The 17375-nt window shown below is 38.9% G+C and overlaps 1 protein-coding gene across 3 annotated transcripts in view; it reads right to left on the bottom strand.

The window, feature by feature from the left end:
* Window positions 1-480: 480 nt before the first annotated feature.
* tnpo2b (transportin 2b) overlaps window positions 481-17375 on the bottom strand; it is a 30887-nt gene continuing 13992 nt past the window's right edge. For 2 of the 3 annotated variants that reach the window (XM_079812750.1, XM_079812751.1), the window contains exons 8-24: window positions 14957-15079; window positions 14754-14872; window positions 14603-14663; window positions 11794-11965; window positions 9556-9708; window positions 8111-8336; window positions 7860-8031; window positions 7141-7227; window positions 6631-6993; window positions 5584-5671; window positions 5385-5483; window positions 5176-5271; window positions 5022-5097; window positions 2444-2543; window positions 2281-2355; window positions 2050-2195; window positions 481-1960 (exon numbers count right to left, since the gene is read on the bottom strand). In XM_079812750.1, coding sequence (XP_079668876.1) covers window positions 2088-2195; window positions 2281-2355; window positions 2444-2543; window positions 5022-5097; window positions 5176-5271; window positions 5385-5483; window positions 5584-5671; window positions 6631-6993; window positions 7141-7227; window positions 7860-8031; window positions 8111-8336; window positions 9556-9708; window positions 11794-11965; window positions 14603-14663; window positions 14754-14872; window positions 14957-15079 — 2118 coding nt within the window. In that variant the 3' untranslated portion in view covers window positions 481-1960; window positions 2050-2087. The remainder of the gene's footprint in view (window positions 1961-2049; window positions 2196-2280; window positions 2356-2443; window positions 2544-5021; window positions 5098-5175; window positions 5272-5384; window positions 5484-5583; window positions 5672-6630; window positions 6994-7140; window positions 7228-7859; window positions 8032-8110; window positions 8337-9555; window positions 9709-11793; window positions 11966-14602; window positions 14664-14753; window positions 14873-14956; window positions 15080-17375) is intronic. The other variant, XM_079812752.1, reaches the window with a different exon arrangement.

Genomic DNA, 17375 nt, shown 5'->3' with positions numbered 1-17375 from the left:
CAGAGTGGCTCCAGTGCGTCAGAGCCACCATTTTAGCCCCGCCTAAAACATCCTGAACACAGCAATGGTGAAAAACTGTTTAATGGTCTAACTCCACAGTTCACTACTTCACAGTTCAGTCTTTGTAATGCGTTTCAGATTTATAATGCGTTTAGAAACCAATCTCAGAATTGCCTTTTCAGGGACTTTAACTTTCCTTTTCTAATTAAAGCAAGATCGAACGAAATCAAGAACACACAAAAGACCGAAAACACTTCTTCAGCTTGGTAAAAAATCGTTTTATTTTTCCTGGCAAGGTAAAGAGAGAAAGGTGTGATTGTTTTTTGTCTTTCAGAGTCTCAGTGCAGATTTCCACACGCAGCAATCGTTCTCCGGCTCGCCATCCGTCCAACGGTCAACTTCCTGTCTTTGCTTTCAGCTCGCTCTTATTTCAAATCTTCCAAACAACAAATATCGTCACAAGAAAAAACAAGACGCATGATGAATCCAACAGTTTTATCAGTAAATATACCAGCAAAGTCCTTACAAAAAAATAATAAAAACAGCACACAAAAAAAAAAGTGCATGACAAGCGATAATCCAATTTAAATTATGCATTTTTGCACCAATAGAATTTAAATGTTGTGAATTCAGTTCTATTTATCAATCAGCAATAGCAGCAAAACTAAAAAAACTTAACCTTATTGTTGTAAAACTATATTTGATATAGCTGTAGTTTGTTGGATAAGCTGATTAAATCACTAAATACCAAATATCAATATGGCATCAAAATTTATCGGTACAAATACATTCACACGCGCACACACACACACTCACAGGCGCGCACACATCGTTGGTCACAGTTTACAGGTCAATAGGGGTCCAGGAGTCAAGTGTAAGGTACCTTAAAACAATCAACAACCTATTAACGCAGAATACACATACAAAATGCGAAGTACGAAAAAAATACATGGCAATGACACTAACAAAACACACTTAAAAGCTCCCAACACAACTACCGTTACACAAACCACACACACACACACACATAACGCAAGTCATGATCGTTATACTGTGGAGTTTCCATTCCAGCTCCCTCACGACGAGACCGAATCTCTCGATATCACGACAAGATTAAACTACGGTGTGATTGAAATCTGTAAACTACTGTGAGTTTCAACAGCGAAAACACTGACCAAGCCCAGGAAAAAACTACAAGCCAACTACGCAAAAAAGTGAAAAGAAACGAGACGCAAGCAGAGAATCATGACGACAATCGGACAGGACGACGACAAAGCCGATGAGAATGATGATGAAAACTGTGAATTCATAAATGCTCCCTTACTAACGATCAAAAACACAAATTCGCCATAGCGCGCTAACCATCTTTTTTTTTTTCCGTTCCCTCAATAGTAATTATTAAAAAAAGAAAAACGACGCTAGTCTTTCCTAGATAGTCTCAGTGTTAAAGTCTGATTATGCTATTGCTACGGCAGCGCTGGCGCCGCAGGCCGCTCGTAGTTATTGCAGCTTCATGTGCAAGAGTTTCTATGGTCAGTCTGCGTGTGAATGCGCTTGATTCTTATGCCTGGGATTAACTTGAGATTAAAAAAAGTTGTATAACAGTTGCCGTCTAGCTTCCCTCCCTAATCTTAATCTTTTTAGCGATTATTCCCAGATAACTGTCTATACCTCCCTCCCGTTTAACCTACGACCTCCCTCCCGCTCTCACTCTCACTCTCCCTCGGTTACACTATCTCTCGTCTTCCCTACGTTTTTAGGTTTATTCCCCGTGATTGGGTGCATTCTGCAGTTAACTAGAGGAGTCCCCTCCCCCCTCCCACCCACCCACCCACCCTCATGGACACACAAAGGGCGTGGGATCTGTCCGTCAGGCGGAGCGGCCAATCGCGTCCCTCTCCCCCATGATCAGGGCAGTGCAATACACAGATGGATGAGTTCCCCCCTCCTAAAGGTTCAACTGAAAGAAACGAGAGAGAACAAAAGCATTTTATTTGTATGATCGCTTATCGTCAAAGTGCTTGTTTACCCCAGTACATTACAACTAACCTGACAGCGTGTGCTGTGTGTGAAGCAGAGGGGCGGGGCTACACGCCATAGCATGCAGAGAGGCGTTCCTTCAGGATGGGCGGGAACTGCTCCGAGAACTGCTGCCAGTTCTCCTCGCCGACCTGGTCCTTGAAACCGTGTAGGATCTACAGACACACAACCTCATTTAACAACTGGAGTCTTACATAGTGGTGACATTTTCGATGTGACGCAGCTCCACGTGTGTCTAACCTTGTAGAACATGTCCCTCAGGTCATCTTTAGGGTTGACCCAGGAGGCCACCGCATCACAGAAGAAGATGAAATCCTGAGGAGGGAGAGACGGATGAAGGGAAATGAGTGGTGAAGGAACGAGTAACGTCCGTGTCAAATCACAACGGAGTATCGGAACTGACCTGGACCACGCCGCCAGGATTTACACCAATCATCACGCAGATGCCTCTGAAGGCGGAGTCCTTCTCTTCGTTATCTCTGATGTTCCGCAACGATGTGCACCTGCAAAAACACCATCAAAAATAGAACGTAGCTTCTTAAGAAATGTAAATTCAAATTAACTTGCTGAGAAAATGAAAGAAATAATTTTTGGGTTGATAAAATGTTTAAGTATTGAATACCTGTTTTTCACATTTTAATATCGGTTCAACTGTAATGTATTCCTGTGATCAAAGCTGTATTTTCAGCATCATTACTCCAGTCTTCAGTGTCACATGATCCTTTAGAAATCATTCTATGTTTATTATTATTATTATTATTATTATTATTATCAATGACTACTATAATGCGATTATAATAGGATTTTGACAACATTGCGATTAAACTTTACCTCATGTAAACGCAATACTTCGATCAAATGAATGTGATTAAGCTCATAATCGTAGTAACTAGGGGAGGCACGGTACATGAGAAAAACCCGAACCGTTCGGTTCGCGTGTCTCGGTTCGGAGGCAAGGCAAGGCAAGGCAAGTTTATTTGTATAGCACATTTCATACACAGTGGCAATTCAAAGTGCTTTACACAGAAATGAAGTTAAAATAGTTATAAGTGAATAAAATAAAAATATATATAGTATAATAGTTATAATAGGAATTAAAAGGAAATTAAAAGGAAATAAAAATAAAGATGAAATCCCCTATCTGGGGTGGAAGAAAATGGAGAGTCAGGTTTACTTTAAAAATATTTGTCAGGTAACTGTGCGTTTAGACAGTACCCTTACAGACAAATCTTCTTGGCCTAACTTGAGGGTGTTCTCTAGATGTTTTACCCGCCAGAGCAGATCTAAACGGGTCTTCGGAGTGTGTGCGTCGCACGGTTCGACGCATGCGCAATGTATTCTCGTGCCCATATGTTACCTCAGACAGTGGGTGTCCTTTTTGCGCGAAATAAGAGGGGTGTGAGTGGATATACAGTAAAATAAAGTAAAAGTGGAGTGTTGCAGGTCACGTCACGTGTAGAAATGCAAGTAGGAGAGATAAGGAAGATAAGGAAGGCTGCCCGGAGTTGGAGGATGTGCCAGCGTCGTATAGCAGGCAGGGCAGATGCAGTGCGTATGGAGAGCGGGATTGTGTATTGCAAATACAGACAAATATTGTCCACTCTGTCACATTTTCCGGGTGTTCTCCTCCGACCCCTGTCTGTCTCATGCTTTGATTTATGATGGGCAGCATATATCTGCTGCAAATGCGACCTTGTTCCCCTCTGTCTCATACACACATGCATATAACATGTATAAAAGTAGTTGACATGATAAATGTAACATGATGATTTTTCCGGAAGTGCGCCCGAGTGCACATACGCCTATATTGCAATCATTCGCGAACACGAACACGTCACATGTCCCTGTGTTACAAACGGAAACTGGAGAACTGAGGGAAGAGACGAGATGCTGAAGGGAATGAAGAGCCGCTTTCCTGCGCGAGCTGAAGTTGCGCGAGCTCACCTCTCCGCCAGCACAAGCGCAGAGAGTGAGCGTTTGTTCAGCTCAGCTTCTCACGTGTTGGATCGGATGAGAACGAAACAGACTAACTTGTGAAAAAGCCGAAATACTTATTTTTGTAGCCTAAAGAAGAACATACATGCATTTTAGAAATACTATCAGTTCTGTAGCCTATAGGATGATCATTTTTATTTTACCTTAAAATTACATTGACTTAATTTGATTTAAAAAGCACCTGCTGTAGCATCTTAGTTTTTTTCGTTGCACTAAACATTATTTGATTTAACATTTTGGAAGAATTATATACTTTGGTTTTATTTAATTTCACTGGTAAAGACTTTTTTTCTTTACACTGAATTTAAAAACAAATGCTGATTTAAGTAATATCTTTGTTTGGATTGCAGAATATCCAGTTGTTGCCTTTAATTTCACCTTTCAGCCTTTTCATTTCCAATTCAATTTCCTGTTATTTCAGATTGCAGACTTGTTTTCATTAGCCAAAAGCCAATTTAGCCTGTTAAATACCAAATAAACATCTTGTTCATGTATACTTTCGTTCTTTTATTGTGTAAAAAAAAAAATCGGAATCGGCAATGTAAAATCATGATCGGTGCATCACTAATTATTACCATTACCATGTACCGTGTGTTGTTCACACATCTCCATGAATGAACTTACTGACATTATTCTGTAATATTCTGTAAAGGCAAACCCGGAATTGCGATGTTCATCACCGTGCCAAATAATATCCAGTAAGCTACGTCCATAAAAATGCATTATGAATTTGATGCGAGCAGCTTAAAACAATGGCCGGTAACATCTGAGTGTGGTATAACCGTACTTATTAGTGAATAATCAGAATAATGAAAATTGCATGTAATCTGGAGTGAAGAGTTCTGCTCATGTCATGTAAACATCTTTTTAAGACCTTACTTTTTAAGACCTTTAAGGCGATTAAGACCTTACTTACATTATTGGTGCACATGTAAACGTAGTTAATTAATTCTTCCAAAAAAACACCTCTAGATGTAGTGACTCACCAGGGTCTGATGAACTGTTGCAACATGGGAGCCACTTCCTGTGGACAGACGTAACCGAGGCGGCCAATCGTGATGGCTGTAAACAAGAGTAAGGGTTAGGACTATTCATCAGCTGTTTGAAAGGTAAGGGATGGTATTAGGTCAGAGGTCATACCCGTATTCTCCAGCAGTGTTTTGGGAGTGTTGGGTCTGTTGATGATCTCCACCAGGTGAGGAAGAACCAGCGCCACATACGGCTGCATCTCCACACCTACGACAACACATGATCTAGCGGTCACAATCACCTTCCTGCAAACTCTCTTCAATGACAGGTCAATCAGACGATCACATTCTAGCTCAGAGAGTCCGTGTGACGATCCTCACCCATCTGCATGCAGATCTCCCCGATGGCCCAGGTGGCGTTATTACACACCGAGATGAACTCAGGGTTCAGATTCGTCCCCAGGATGGGCATGAACTCCGCTAAACACACACACACACACACACAGTTTGAAAGATGAATTCATATGAATAAGTGTGTAAGGGCGACTCATACAGGTCAAATGAGCGCATGTCATCTTACCGATGCAGGGTTTGACATGTGGAAAACAGGCTTTGGTCAGATCGCCCAGCAGAGCAAACGAGCTCTGTCTCACCTCAGGCATCGTGTCCTACACACAAGAGCGCCACTGTTCAGTTGAGTTTTATAGTACAACTACTATATTAAGAATAATTACTATTTCTTTTAGAACAATAGAACATTAAAAATATATATATTAAAATACATAATTATTAAAATAACAAATGAATCAAATTAATAAACGCATTATAGTAAATATTATACATTTAAAAAATTGGTATTAAATAATAAAAAGAAATATTTTAAAGTATGATATAGTCATTCATTTAAACACATTTATTTTATAACAATATATAAATAAATAACTAAAATAATAAATGTTAACATAACACCAACAATCAAATGTATAATATAGTAAAGTAAATATTATAATTATAATAAATAATTAAATAAACAACTAAATCATAAAACAAATATAAAAGGTATAATATAGTTAATAAATAAAATATTAAAATTGTATTAAAATACATTTATTATTTCAATATAGTTGATTCAATCAATTAAAATAACAAAAAACAAAACATATATGCATAATATAGTAAATAAATATACATTTAAAAATAAAAATTAAGTATTAAACAAACGTTTATTTTAAAATATAATAGTAACATCTCAAATAATAAACACCAACAATAAAACAAATAAATGTGTAATATAGTCAAAGAAATATTATAATAAAATTAATTCATATAGTATTGTAAATAATTCAAATAATAATAAAATAACGTAAATAAATAAATGTGTAATATGGTAAATATATGAATTATTCATTTTATTAAAATCAATGTATAGTATAACAATATAGTTAATTCAAATAATAATAACACCACTCATGAATATAAATACAATAACAACATATGCATCATACATTTACATCTATACCTATTAAAATAATAATACAGTTTATTTTAAATATTGTATACATGTTATATAATAATTAAAATGAGATCAGCACCAGCACACATTTTTAACCCCTCTCACACACTGTACCTGCATACACTGGAACAGAAGGGTCATGATGTTGCTACGGGCAACTAACTGGTCCACATGACCCCCGAGACCCTCGGCCAGACCACTCAGCAGATCCAGAGCCACAATCATGAAGTCCTTATCTGGGGCTTCGTACTGATCCGGCTGCTGGCTGTACATCTGCACACACACACACACACACACACACAGGGGTGGGTTAATGACTCCGTGCTTCACTGGTGTACATGTAGATGTACTGAGTAAGTGTGTTCTCACCATGGCTTGTGCGAGTGTTTTCTGCACCAGAGTAACACAGCGCTGATAGACGGGCTCGCAGTACGGGAGGAAACCGCTCTGTAACGCTGTAGCCACAGATGACAAACACTACACACAAAACACAGAAGAAATGAGGGGCATTGATTCATCCATTTTATCTTTTAATGACAAAAGTTTTGGCAAAATGAATCAAATTATTTGTCATGACATTAAAACTACTAAATGAAGCCATTCACTCTGTTCTGGGCGTCTCACCTCCAGCAGGGGAAACAGGTCTTTATCCTCGTCTTTCAGTTCATTCCACTTCTGGATCAGAGGCGGCATAAGTTTCTGGATGTATTCCTGTTCACACACACACACACACAAGTTATACTTGTACACTAATGGGATTTAATGACACTAACATTTTTAGAAAAAGTCAAAAATGACTGCTGTCCAATCGATAAAATCACAATTAACCATAAGTGTAGGCACGTGTTAGGGTTTTTGTTATGAAAGAAATTAATACTTTCATTCAGCAAGGACGCATTACATTAATCAAATATGACAGTAAAGACATGTATCCTACAAAAGTTTTCTATTTCAAATAAATGCTGTTGTTTTGAACTTTCGATTCATCAAAAAATCTTGAAAACAGTTGAGCTGCTTCATATTTGTGTGGAAACCGTTTTCAAATATTTCTTCAGTATCAATTCATCAATATCAGAATGATTTCTGAAGGATCATGTGACACTGAAGACTGGAGGAATGATGCTGAAAATACAGCTTTGATCACAGGAATACATTACATTTAACAATATATTCAAACAGAAAAGTTATTTTAAATGACAATATTACAGTTTTTACTGTATTTTTGATCAAAGAATGCAGCCTTGGTGAGCAGAAGAGACCTTTCTAAAACTACAGAATCTTACTTTAAAGTGACATTATGTAAAAAGGGACATTGTAAAATTGGTGGACAACGGGGTTGTTACCGGTTGGTTGAGATGATGCCCGACGGAGTCTGCCAGGGTGCCGATGGCGTCGTAGAGGATCAGCAGGTTCTTGTGTTGATATTTCCCGAACGCAAACACCAGAGTGTCCAGAATGAAACTGAGATACGGAACCAGCTCGGTGCACGCCTCCTCCTCCAGAGTCGCAAACGCACTGGAAAAAACATCACAAAGTTAATCAATTACGCCAAAATGATTCCACTCTAAATACTGGAGCATGATTTCCAACACACCTGCAGGCGGCCTCCTGCACCCTCTTGTTGCCGTCCAGGATGCGTTTGAGCAGTTCTGTCATGAGCGGTTTGAGGTGGGCGTCCGGCGGCTGGCTCACCACCCAGTGTGCATAGCGGCTGAGCGTCCAGCAGGCGATGGAGCGAACCAGAGCCTTCTTATCACACAGACACTGGATCAGGTGCGGGATGAGCTCGGGCAGGTACGGCACCATTCCCTGCATACAGCCTGACAGAGACAGAGGATTCGGGAAATTCAGGCCCCATCCACACAACATAACAGCGCTTCGTCCACACGGAGACGCATTTTGGGAGCCTGAAACCGGTATTTTTCCAGAGTCCCAGAGTGGATAAATCTGAAAACCGACACCCTTGCATTTACATGTGTACAGCCAATCCACACGGGAAAGACTAGAAGGGATACAACTACGGACACTGGGCATGCGCACATCAATATTCCGTCATTTAATTACTGTATTTGCATTATTGTATGGGCAGGTTTAGGGTTTGGGTGTGTGTAGGCGTTAATAAAACGCAATCTGGTAAGTAGCAAATTTATTTATTGTTAATTTATCGTGAGATTTTGCCTCACTTCCGACCATTGCTGTACCCCTTCTAGCCCATAGACTGTAAAAAAAATATGGACTCCCATGGGATTCTGAAGAGCAATTTTGAAGTGTAAAGTAGAGCCATCTTGGCAAACAGAAAATGGGCAAAGAGGCGGGACGTGGGCGGAGCTGAGGTGACATGATGACTAACAGACAGCAGATAAATGGCAATCCACCTGTCACTCAAATTGCGTTCTGCACGCCCTTAATTATGCAGAACTTTAAGGCTTTATATAATGTTAACGAATGAGTTATATAAAATAATTCACCCCCCTCACAGTTGTCATGAAGGGCAAAATGAGCCATATAGACTAAAACCACAATTTGTCAGACTGTAAACATGTGTTTTTCTGCTGTAAAGTTGGGCATTTTAACATGGAGCTCAATGAGATTCTGCTCCTTCTGGAGTCTGTCTCTAGTGGCCTGTCGATGAACTGCAGTTTAAGTCACTTTCGTATTTGCTTCTAGAGAAACTGGAGGAGGTTGCCGCTCCCAATTCTTCTTCTCTGTTTTAAGTGTATTTCTGTGGCAGAATTACAGCGCCACATACTGGCCTGCATGTATACTACACCATTTTGAGTCGGGTTCAGTGGTTTCATGTGTACGCAGATATTTCTTGAAAGGGGGGGGGGGGGGGGTGGATAGGGAAAGCTGTGGCTTCGTGTGGATGTGGCCTCAGGGAGTCTGCAGAGTTTTTCAAATCAAATTCAACAAACACATTGGGACTCTTATTTTGAATTTTTTTTGTTTGTACTCTCAGCTAAAAAAAAAAAAAAGGTTCAAGGAGATAAAATATGCACTTTTACAACCTTCACAACATAAGTTTGTGAAATGACACACCTTCAGCGATGGCTCCCAGCACCAGTATCCCAGACTCTTTGATGACCCAGTCCGGGTGGAACAACAAACCCTTCAGGAGCGGCAACAAGTGCGGCAACAGCTCATCCCGAAAGACGTTAGCCAACACATCCAGCGCCGCCGCAGAACACTTCCCTACAAACACACAAAAATATTTTATTCATATCTCCGTTAATACAATACAGATCGTTTCAAAGCAGCTTCACATTAATCAACAAGAAAATAATGATGCAAGCTTCATCAAATACAAGACAAATAAATTCTGCTGTAAAGCAGCTCTAAAAAGACAGTGTCATTATTCAGCGAGTTCAATGTTGATTCAGTTTAGTTCAATAACTGTAAATTTCAACAATTTCTAAACAAGTTCTAACTAGGGCTGCAACGACGAGTCGACGTCGTCGATGACGTCGACTACGAAAATACGTCGACGTGCGTGAAATGCGTCGACGGCACATTATTTACGTTGTAGAATGGAACAGAAGATCTAGAATAATGGCAGCTTCTGCTCCCGGGCATAGTGAAAATGATCATTTATCATATAAAGCCAGACCGCGACATTCAAAAGTGTGGGAGTACTTTAAACAGAAGCCGAGTAAAACTGTGCTTTGATCGCTCTGTAACGCCGGTTTCACACTGCGCGCGGTAGCAGAGCAGGTGCTGTGCGCGTGGAGAGCGGGAGCTTTCACACTGCCAGTCAGTGTTGGCAAGTCCCGTTTTTTCCGCGGAATTGGGCTACTTCTACACTGTTGCCAAGGGCTGTGTCTCATGTCCGCGGGTTGAAGCGATCCCAACTATGTGATATTTAGCCCCAGGAATGAGAATTTTAGCAGGCAGCCCTGAAAAATCGATCCCTGGCCGATCAATCGGTGCATCTCTAATTTAAATGTACAAAATTACAAATATGAATAACATTGTATTGATTTAGAGCTTTGAACTTGACTGGGTTTGGTGTTAAATTGACTTGTACAAGCAACAGTAGCTACAATTTTCAAATTTACAAATTTAACATGATAGCCTACATAGAGGTTTTGACTCAGAGTGTAACATACTTGTCGGAGCCGATAGCATTGTGGGCATTGTGCTTCGGGAGACCCGAGTTCAAGTCCTGCCTCATGGACTTTTCCCAATCCCGCCCCCCTCTCTCTCCCTCCTTACTTCCTGTCTAGCTACTTTCCTATCCTAATCAAAGGCAAAAACGCCAATACTAAATCTTTAGAATGTAACATACTTGTTAGCAGTTGAATTTTAAAACAATTTATCAGAACAAGTTGAATATGGTCGGAAAAATCTGTAGGGAAGTCTGGAAATTTGAGTCTGGAAAAGTATGGAATTTTGAAATGAAAATTGTGTAGGAACCCTGGTCTCGTGCTTTTATTTATTATGGGCTGCATATATCTCCTGTTAATGCGACCTGGTTCCCCTGTCTCAAACACATATGCATAATAACATGCTGTATACAGGTAGTTTCCATGATTAAAGTAACATTAAAGTTAAGATATTCCTCTAGCTTTAATCATTTAAATGTGTCTTTGAAGTTTGGGCAAACACTTCTGGCAGCTTTAGTCGTTGTTTATGCACATGTATCTTCAAAATAGACGACTAGTTATACTATATTAAAACTATGCTGAAAGCTCCTGTATGTGAACCTTTTGCAGATAAATATAAGTGCATTTTCGTTTACTATTGACACAAATCAATAAGTAAATCATACTCAACTACTATAGTAAACAACTTTTCCTAATTAGGCCTACTCTGTATACATTTTATGATGAATAGTATCATTTTATATTATGTTTAAAAAGCTTCTTGTGTTCATATATTTCATTATAAAATGGCATACTATGTACACTACCCTTCCTGAAATACAATTAATATTGTCATCATTCATTGATTTCATGTTAAAATAATATACAAATTCACTACCCTCTTTGAAATACAATAATCAGTAAAAAAGAATCATAAGATTAATCCGGAAAAACAATTGTTAGATTAGTCGACTAATCGAAAAAATAATCGTTAGATTAGTCGACAGAAAAAATAATCGTTAGTTGCAGCTCTAGTTCTAACCCAATTCAGTTATAAGCAGCTCCACAGAAGGCAATAGTGTCATTATTCGGCTCGTGTCGGTTTAATTACAGTGTTGATGTTGCAAAGTTCAATTATATACACACAAGTAAGAACCTTTACAGCAAGCGCGCTCTGATTGGTCGGTTTACTCACGTAGGTTCCAGTCAGACAGAGTGTCATCGTCGTCATCCTCATCTTCATCAATGTCCTCGCCCTCCTCCCCCTCTCCTCCCTCGTGCTGCAGCGTGACGGTGCGCGACTTGTGGAAGCGAGGCTTGATGTCCTGCTCGCTGTCAGGAACGTTGTCGTCCTCCTCCACATCACCCTGAGACGCACACAAAGACACACTGCAGCTGCATTCGGATTCTCACGGCCCCTGCATAGTGCTCACTTCACAGGAGATCTTGATACATTGGTAGGGCTGGGTATCAACTTTCTGAACATCAAGATGCCCGTTCTAATATTGGTACTTAAAATGTAGTACTTTTTTAGTAAATACTTTCACAATTTTGTAGATCTAATCTTTCTATTTAGTTGTCTTTGCAGGCTGCACGAAAAAAACTACATACAACACATCACGAGTCACAAACAATCAGTTATTTTTAGTGAATCAAAAACACACCACACGACCAGGGTGGCCCACATCCTGAAAACACATGACTCATGTGAGCTGGCTCTTTCAAGAGCTACCCGTTTTAATCAGTTGTAAACTTTCTATATGTATAATCAGTGTAGTTATAGTTAACTATAACCTAAAATATAAATTATATTAAAAAAAAAATTTATTAAAAAATTTAAAATTTTACCGTAGCAACTAACCTAAATGTAAAAGTTAAATTATTACTAAAAATGAAAAGCTAAAAAGAATAATGAATATTAATGAATACTGTAGTTGTATCAGAATTGATTATGTGGCCCCATGAAATCCCGTTTATATTGTTCCAAATTAAGTTTAATTTTTTTCCATTATAATTTTTCTGGATTCCGTTTTTTTTTTTTAGACTACATTTTAATGGGAAATTATATTTTAGTAATCAAAAAGCATCTCTAACGAATTGAAATCATGAAACTTTATAAAACAATTTATTAAAAGTTAAACAAAAATGACATGTTTAGGGCCCTATTAAATACGTTTTATTTTTTTCTCAAATTCTTTTTTATTTTTACCAAATTCAATTTTCTCTTTTTTAAGTTTTCTGGATAATCTGAATAATCAAAAAGCATGTCATAGAATTCATAAAAACAACAATTTATTTAAAAAAAATGTAAATTTATAAAATAAAATTTTCATTTTTCTGGCAATCAAATGTAGGCATAAAACATTTGTTAAATTTAATTTCTCTTTTAATCATATGAATTTCAACTTTTGTCAAACCAAGTGCTGCACAACAGAGCTTTACTGTTAAAATTGTAAAATGTATTATTATTATTATTATGTAGTAGTAGTAGTATTGCAATGAGACATAGCTAAATTCTACTGTAAAACAGTAATATTTTTTTCTGTCACAATTTCTCCAAGTTAAACCGGACTTTTATTTTGACAAGTTGCCATGAAGACCTTTGAGTTTCTGTGTGGTTTATGATTTGACAGTTTTTCTCAAATGAAACTGTAAAATGCTGGTCAATTGACTCTCAGAGCAGCTCTGGAGATGAAGTTCATCATCCATCTCCTCATAGTATTATCACGATTAGAGATCGACCGATATATCAGTTTCCTGATATTTAAGCATTTTCCCATAATCGGGTATAGGTTTTGTAATATCGGATTCACCAATAAATGGCGCCAGCTTGTGGACGTTTTGAGAATTGTGTACTAGCCCGCCATTAACCCACTGTGTCTGAGGGGAGAGGAGTCGAAAACGGTGTTCAAAGGTCAAAATAACTTGCATCCCTTAATAGATAAACTTTATTTAACATAACAGCCAGTACTGCACAAATAAGACGTTATGAGATAATACTATGTAGTTATGTAGTTTAAACTTAGTGCTAAAAATAGAGACGAACACATGGAGTCACGTAATCGGACATGTCACAATAAATACGTAACTTTTCATGAATTAGATAAAACAGCCATGAATAAGAGCATGTTGGAAATAAAAGCGCTGGATTTCTTTCTTTCTCCGTGTTTATGCTGATCTCGTGACTCGTTCACTCACCGGGGTTGATGCTCCAGCATATAGGCTAGTCACCGTATGTAACTTTTAGAAAGACCCACTCGTTTAAAACTCCTTAAATTATATTTAAGTCTGCTATATAACATGTATATAATAAATAATTACACAAATGAATTATTAGGCCTATCTCCGCAAGAGATGTTCTGTGTAAACACAGATGAAAACAGCGCTCTGTCATCAGGATATCATAATGTAGACCGACAAAAACATTATTAATTCTGATAACGTGCCAGATGAGATTGATGTATTCGCGATTTTGTTTATTTTTCTGACAATGTTTGCATATTCCAGAGAATATTCACTCTTTAGTCTATTAAACACATAAACCTTTTAAAACTGTAGTTTAAAACTAATGCTTATGTTTATACTTGAGTATAATAAAGTGTCATAGCGTACAGTTTTTTAATAGCAGGGTATCTTTTCTAGTACCTGTATATCGTGCAATGTACTATGTATAATGAGACGGCAGAGGCTGAAAACCTGTGTGTGTTCAGGATTCATATTTAAATGGTCTTTTTCTGGTTTAATATTCACAGACACTAGTCTACATTGTGATTTAATTTAAGTGTACTGTCCTGCTTATTTATTTATTCATCAAAAATGTGACAAACTCAGTGGAATTGCGCATCATATGGTAAATTCTGTTTTTATGACTGGATTCATTATTCCGTCCACATGTTGCTCATTGCGGTAATAATAGGACCCTAGTGAGCACGCCAACTAATGCAATAAACATGATTTGATTGAAGGGAATATCTCAGACTCATGTCTCACACATGGTGACTCACCTTCAGTAAAATGATGTCAATCTCAGAATACTTCATTCCGTTCACCAGGATGGGGATGAGTCTGTCGGAAAACGCATTCACATTAGATCACCTCACTCAAAAACATGAGTTCAGACCAGATCTCTCAACCGGAGGCTTCATCTGTACTCACTGGACCAGGTGTCCTGACAGAGCTTCTTTACAGATGGGCTGCTCCGCTAGAGTCAGCCAGAACTCGCACGCCTCCAGCGCCACGTTCTCATCGGCGTCCTGCGTGCGCTGCAGCATGTACTGCAGAGAAACACAGATGAGACCCAAACCTCCCACAACACCGTTTCACTGCATAACGTCTCGTGTGGAACCTGCATGTTTTACCTGTATGATGCTGTGCATGTGCGGTATCAGACGGTCGATTCGGACCTCCAACAGCATGACCAGAGCCCTGCACACGTTCTTCCTCACCTCGCAGTCCTCATCACCCGCCAATGCAAAGAGAGACTGAAAACACGCCACACAGAGCAGATGAGCTCAGCCTTCACCACAGAAATAACTTCACGGTGAACCCACTGTACTTGAGTTTATGATGTACTAGGTAGCTAAAAAGTATGCTTTCTAGTAGGGATGCAACAATACAGTTAGTCCACGGTTCAATACATACCTCGGTTTTTACCCACGGTTTTTAGTTCGGTTCGGTTCCGATGGCTTGTCACATACATTTTTTGTTATTCTATTCTTAGGCGACAGGAACCGCAAGAGGTTAAAGAGAAAAAAGACTTTTTTTTTATTGCATTACTCTTTCTTTATTTTACTTAAAAGAATTGAAAAACCTACCTTAAACTTAAAACTTTACTTAAAAGAACATTCCTAGTGTATTGGATAATATAAAATAAATATATATATAAAGATTTACACTGGCAGCTCAGAGCTGTACAGCAGCATTTAAGTATGAAATTGAATGAATGTAAAAATAAAACTACATAGACTTCACTATAAAATATACACTGATTCTTATTAAAGCTACTGTATTAGTTTTTCAGTCAAGAGCAGTGAGTGATTTTCTCTGTCTTTTGTTGTTGTATTAACATTAAAGGGATATTTCACTCAAAACTGAAAATTATGTCATCGAGAAATGAATACAGGTTTGAAACAATATTAGAGTGAGTAAATAATGACATCATTTTATAGGTGAACTGTCCCTTTAAGGACCGCGTGTTCACTATAGGCTGCGCTGCTGTCAGTTTAAGACCTCGCTCTACACATCTAATATACAGACACGATTGCGATTTTACTTTCACTTTAGACATAACCGACTGTGTTTATGTTAACCTTGTGTGTATTTGACAGTATTAACGCAGTAAAACGACTACTTAGTTCAGTATTCACGTGTTTGACAGGCTTTTAGTGCGCGCGCTCTGAAAAGTGCATGTTAAAATCGTGCACGCGAATGAAACCGCAAGGCTTTAAACGCATCCAAATAATGAACTTTCGTGATTGTGAATAACTATAGTGTTCCGTGAGTATAACTCTACCACTAACGTGTGATCTGAATGTATGTCGCATTGTTCAGTATATTGGGATGGAGGCAAATTATAGAATTTGTAGAAAAATAATTAATTAAAAAAAAACGCAATTCACAAGCGCGTATTGAACCGTGAAGGCCGTACCGAACGGTTCAATATTATATTGAGAATTGTGGCATCCCTACTTTCTAGAAACTACTACAACCTTGATTTGTATTATTCCTAACAAATATCAATTCACAAATTAATTTCTTGATTATGTGGTTCTTTTGATCGAATCAGTCGAACACAGATTGTTGAGCTGAAAACCCGAACTGTTAAAGGGATAGTTCACCCAAAAATGAAAATTCTGTCATTAATTCTTCGCCCTCGTGTCGTTCCAAACCCGTAAGACCTTCGTTCATCTTCGGAACACAAATAAAGATTTTTTTGATGAAATCCGAGAGCTCTCTGACCCCTCCATAGACAGCAAGTTAATGAACACTTTCAAGGCCCAGAAAGGAAGGAAAGACATCGTTATAATAGTCCATGTGACTCTAGTTGCTCAGGCTAGAAAAGTGGGCAGAGCCCAGCGGAGACATAGGGGACGAACAGAGGGCGGGGCCGAGCACCTGAGACCCGCAGTGACGGATTGACCAGGGCGTGGTGAGCTCATGCCAGCGCAGTTGGAGCAGTTGGAAGAGCCAACATATGTCACAATGGCAAACAACGTCCAATAGGAAAATTCAACTGCAGTAGCCACCGTTCAACCTTAAGAGGGCAGCACTCAGGTGGTTTTACACCATATATTGTAGAATTAAAACACTTTATACCCAAATGTGACCAGTCACGGAGAGTAGGGACCAGTGATGGGAATAACGGCGTTACAGATAAACGGCGTTACTAACGGAATTATTTTTTTCAGTAACGAGTAATCAAACGAATTACTGTTTCTCCCGTTACAACGCCGTTAGCGTTACTGAGGGAAAAAATGCGGCGTTAGTCGCGTTACTATAATTGAGCTCACAGAAGCGCTTTTCATCCGAACAGGCTCTGTCAGTCGGACCTGCAACGTGTGTGCGTGTGCGCGCGCACCAGCCATGCGTGTTGGGGGTGGGTTGGGTGGTACACATAACTGATGATGATTGGTGGGTGGAAGACAAGGTTGAAGTTGATAGGTTGAGTTCACACCTATTTTTTTCACGGTCTATGGTTCACAGACACACACACACACACACCTATGACGCACACTCATATGCACATTCAGCGATGGTCCAACGACTTCAAAGGTAGCT

The sequence above is a fragment of the Gobio gobio genome (genome assembly GCF_949357685.1).
Source record: "Gobio gobio genome assembly, chromosome: 3".
Classification (NCBI taxonomy): domain Eukaryota; kingdom Metazoa; phylum Chordata; class Actinopteri; order Cypriniformes; family Gobionidae; genus Gobio; species Gobio gobio.
The sequence above is the reverse complement of the archived record's forward strand: the minus strand, read 5'-3'. Positions and strand labels throughout refer to the sequence as shown.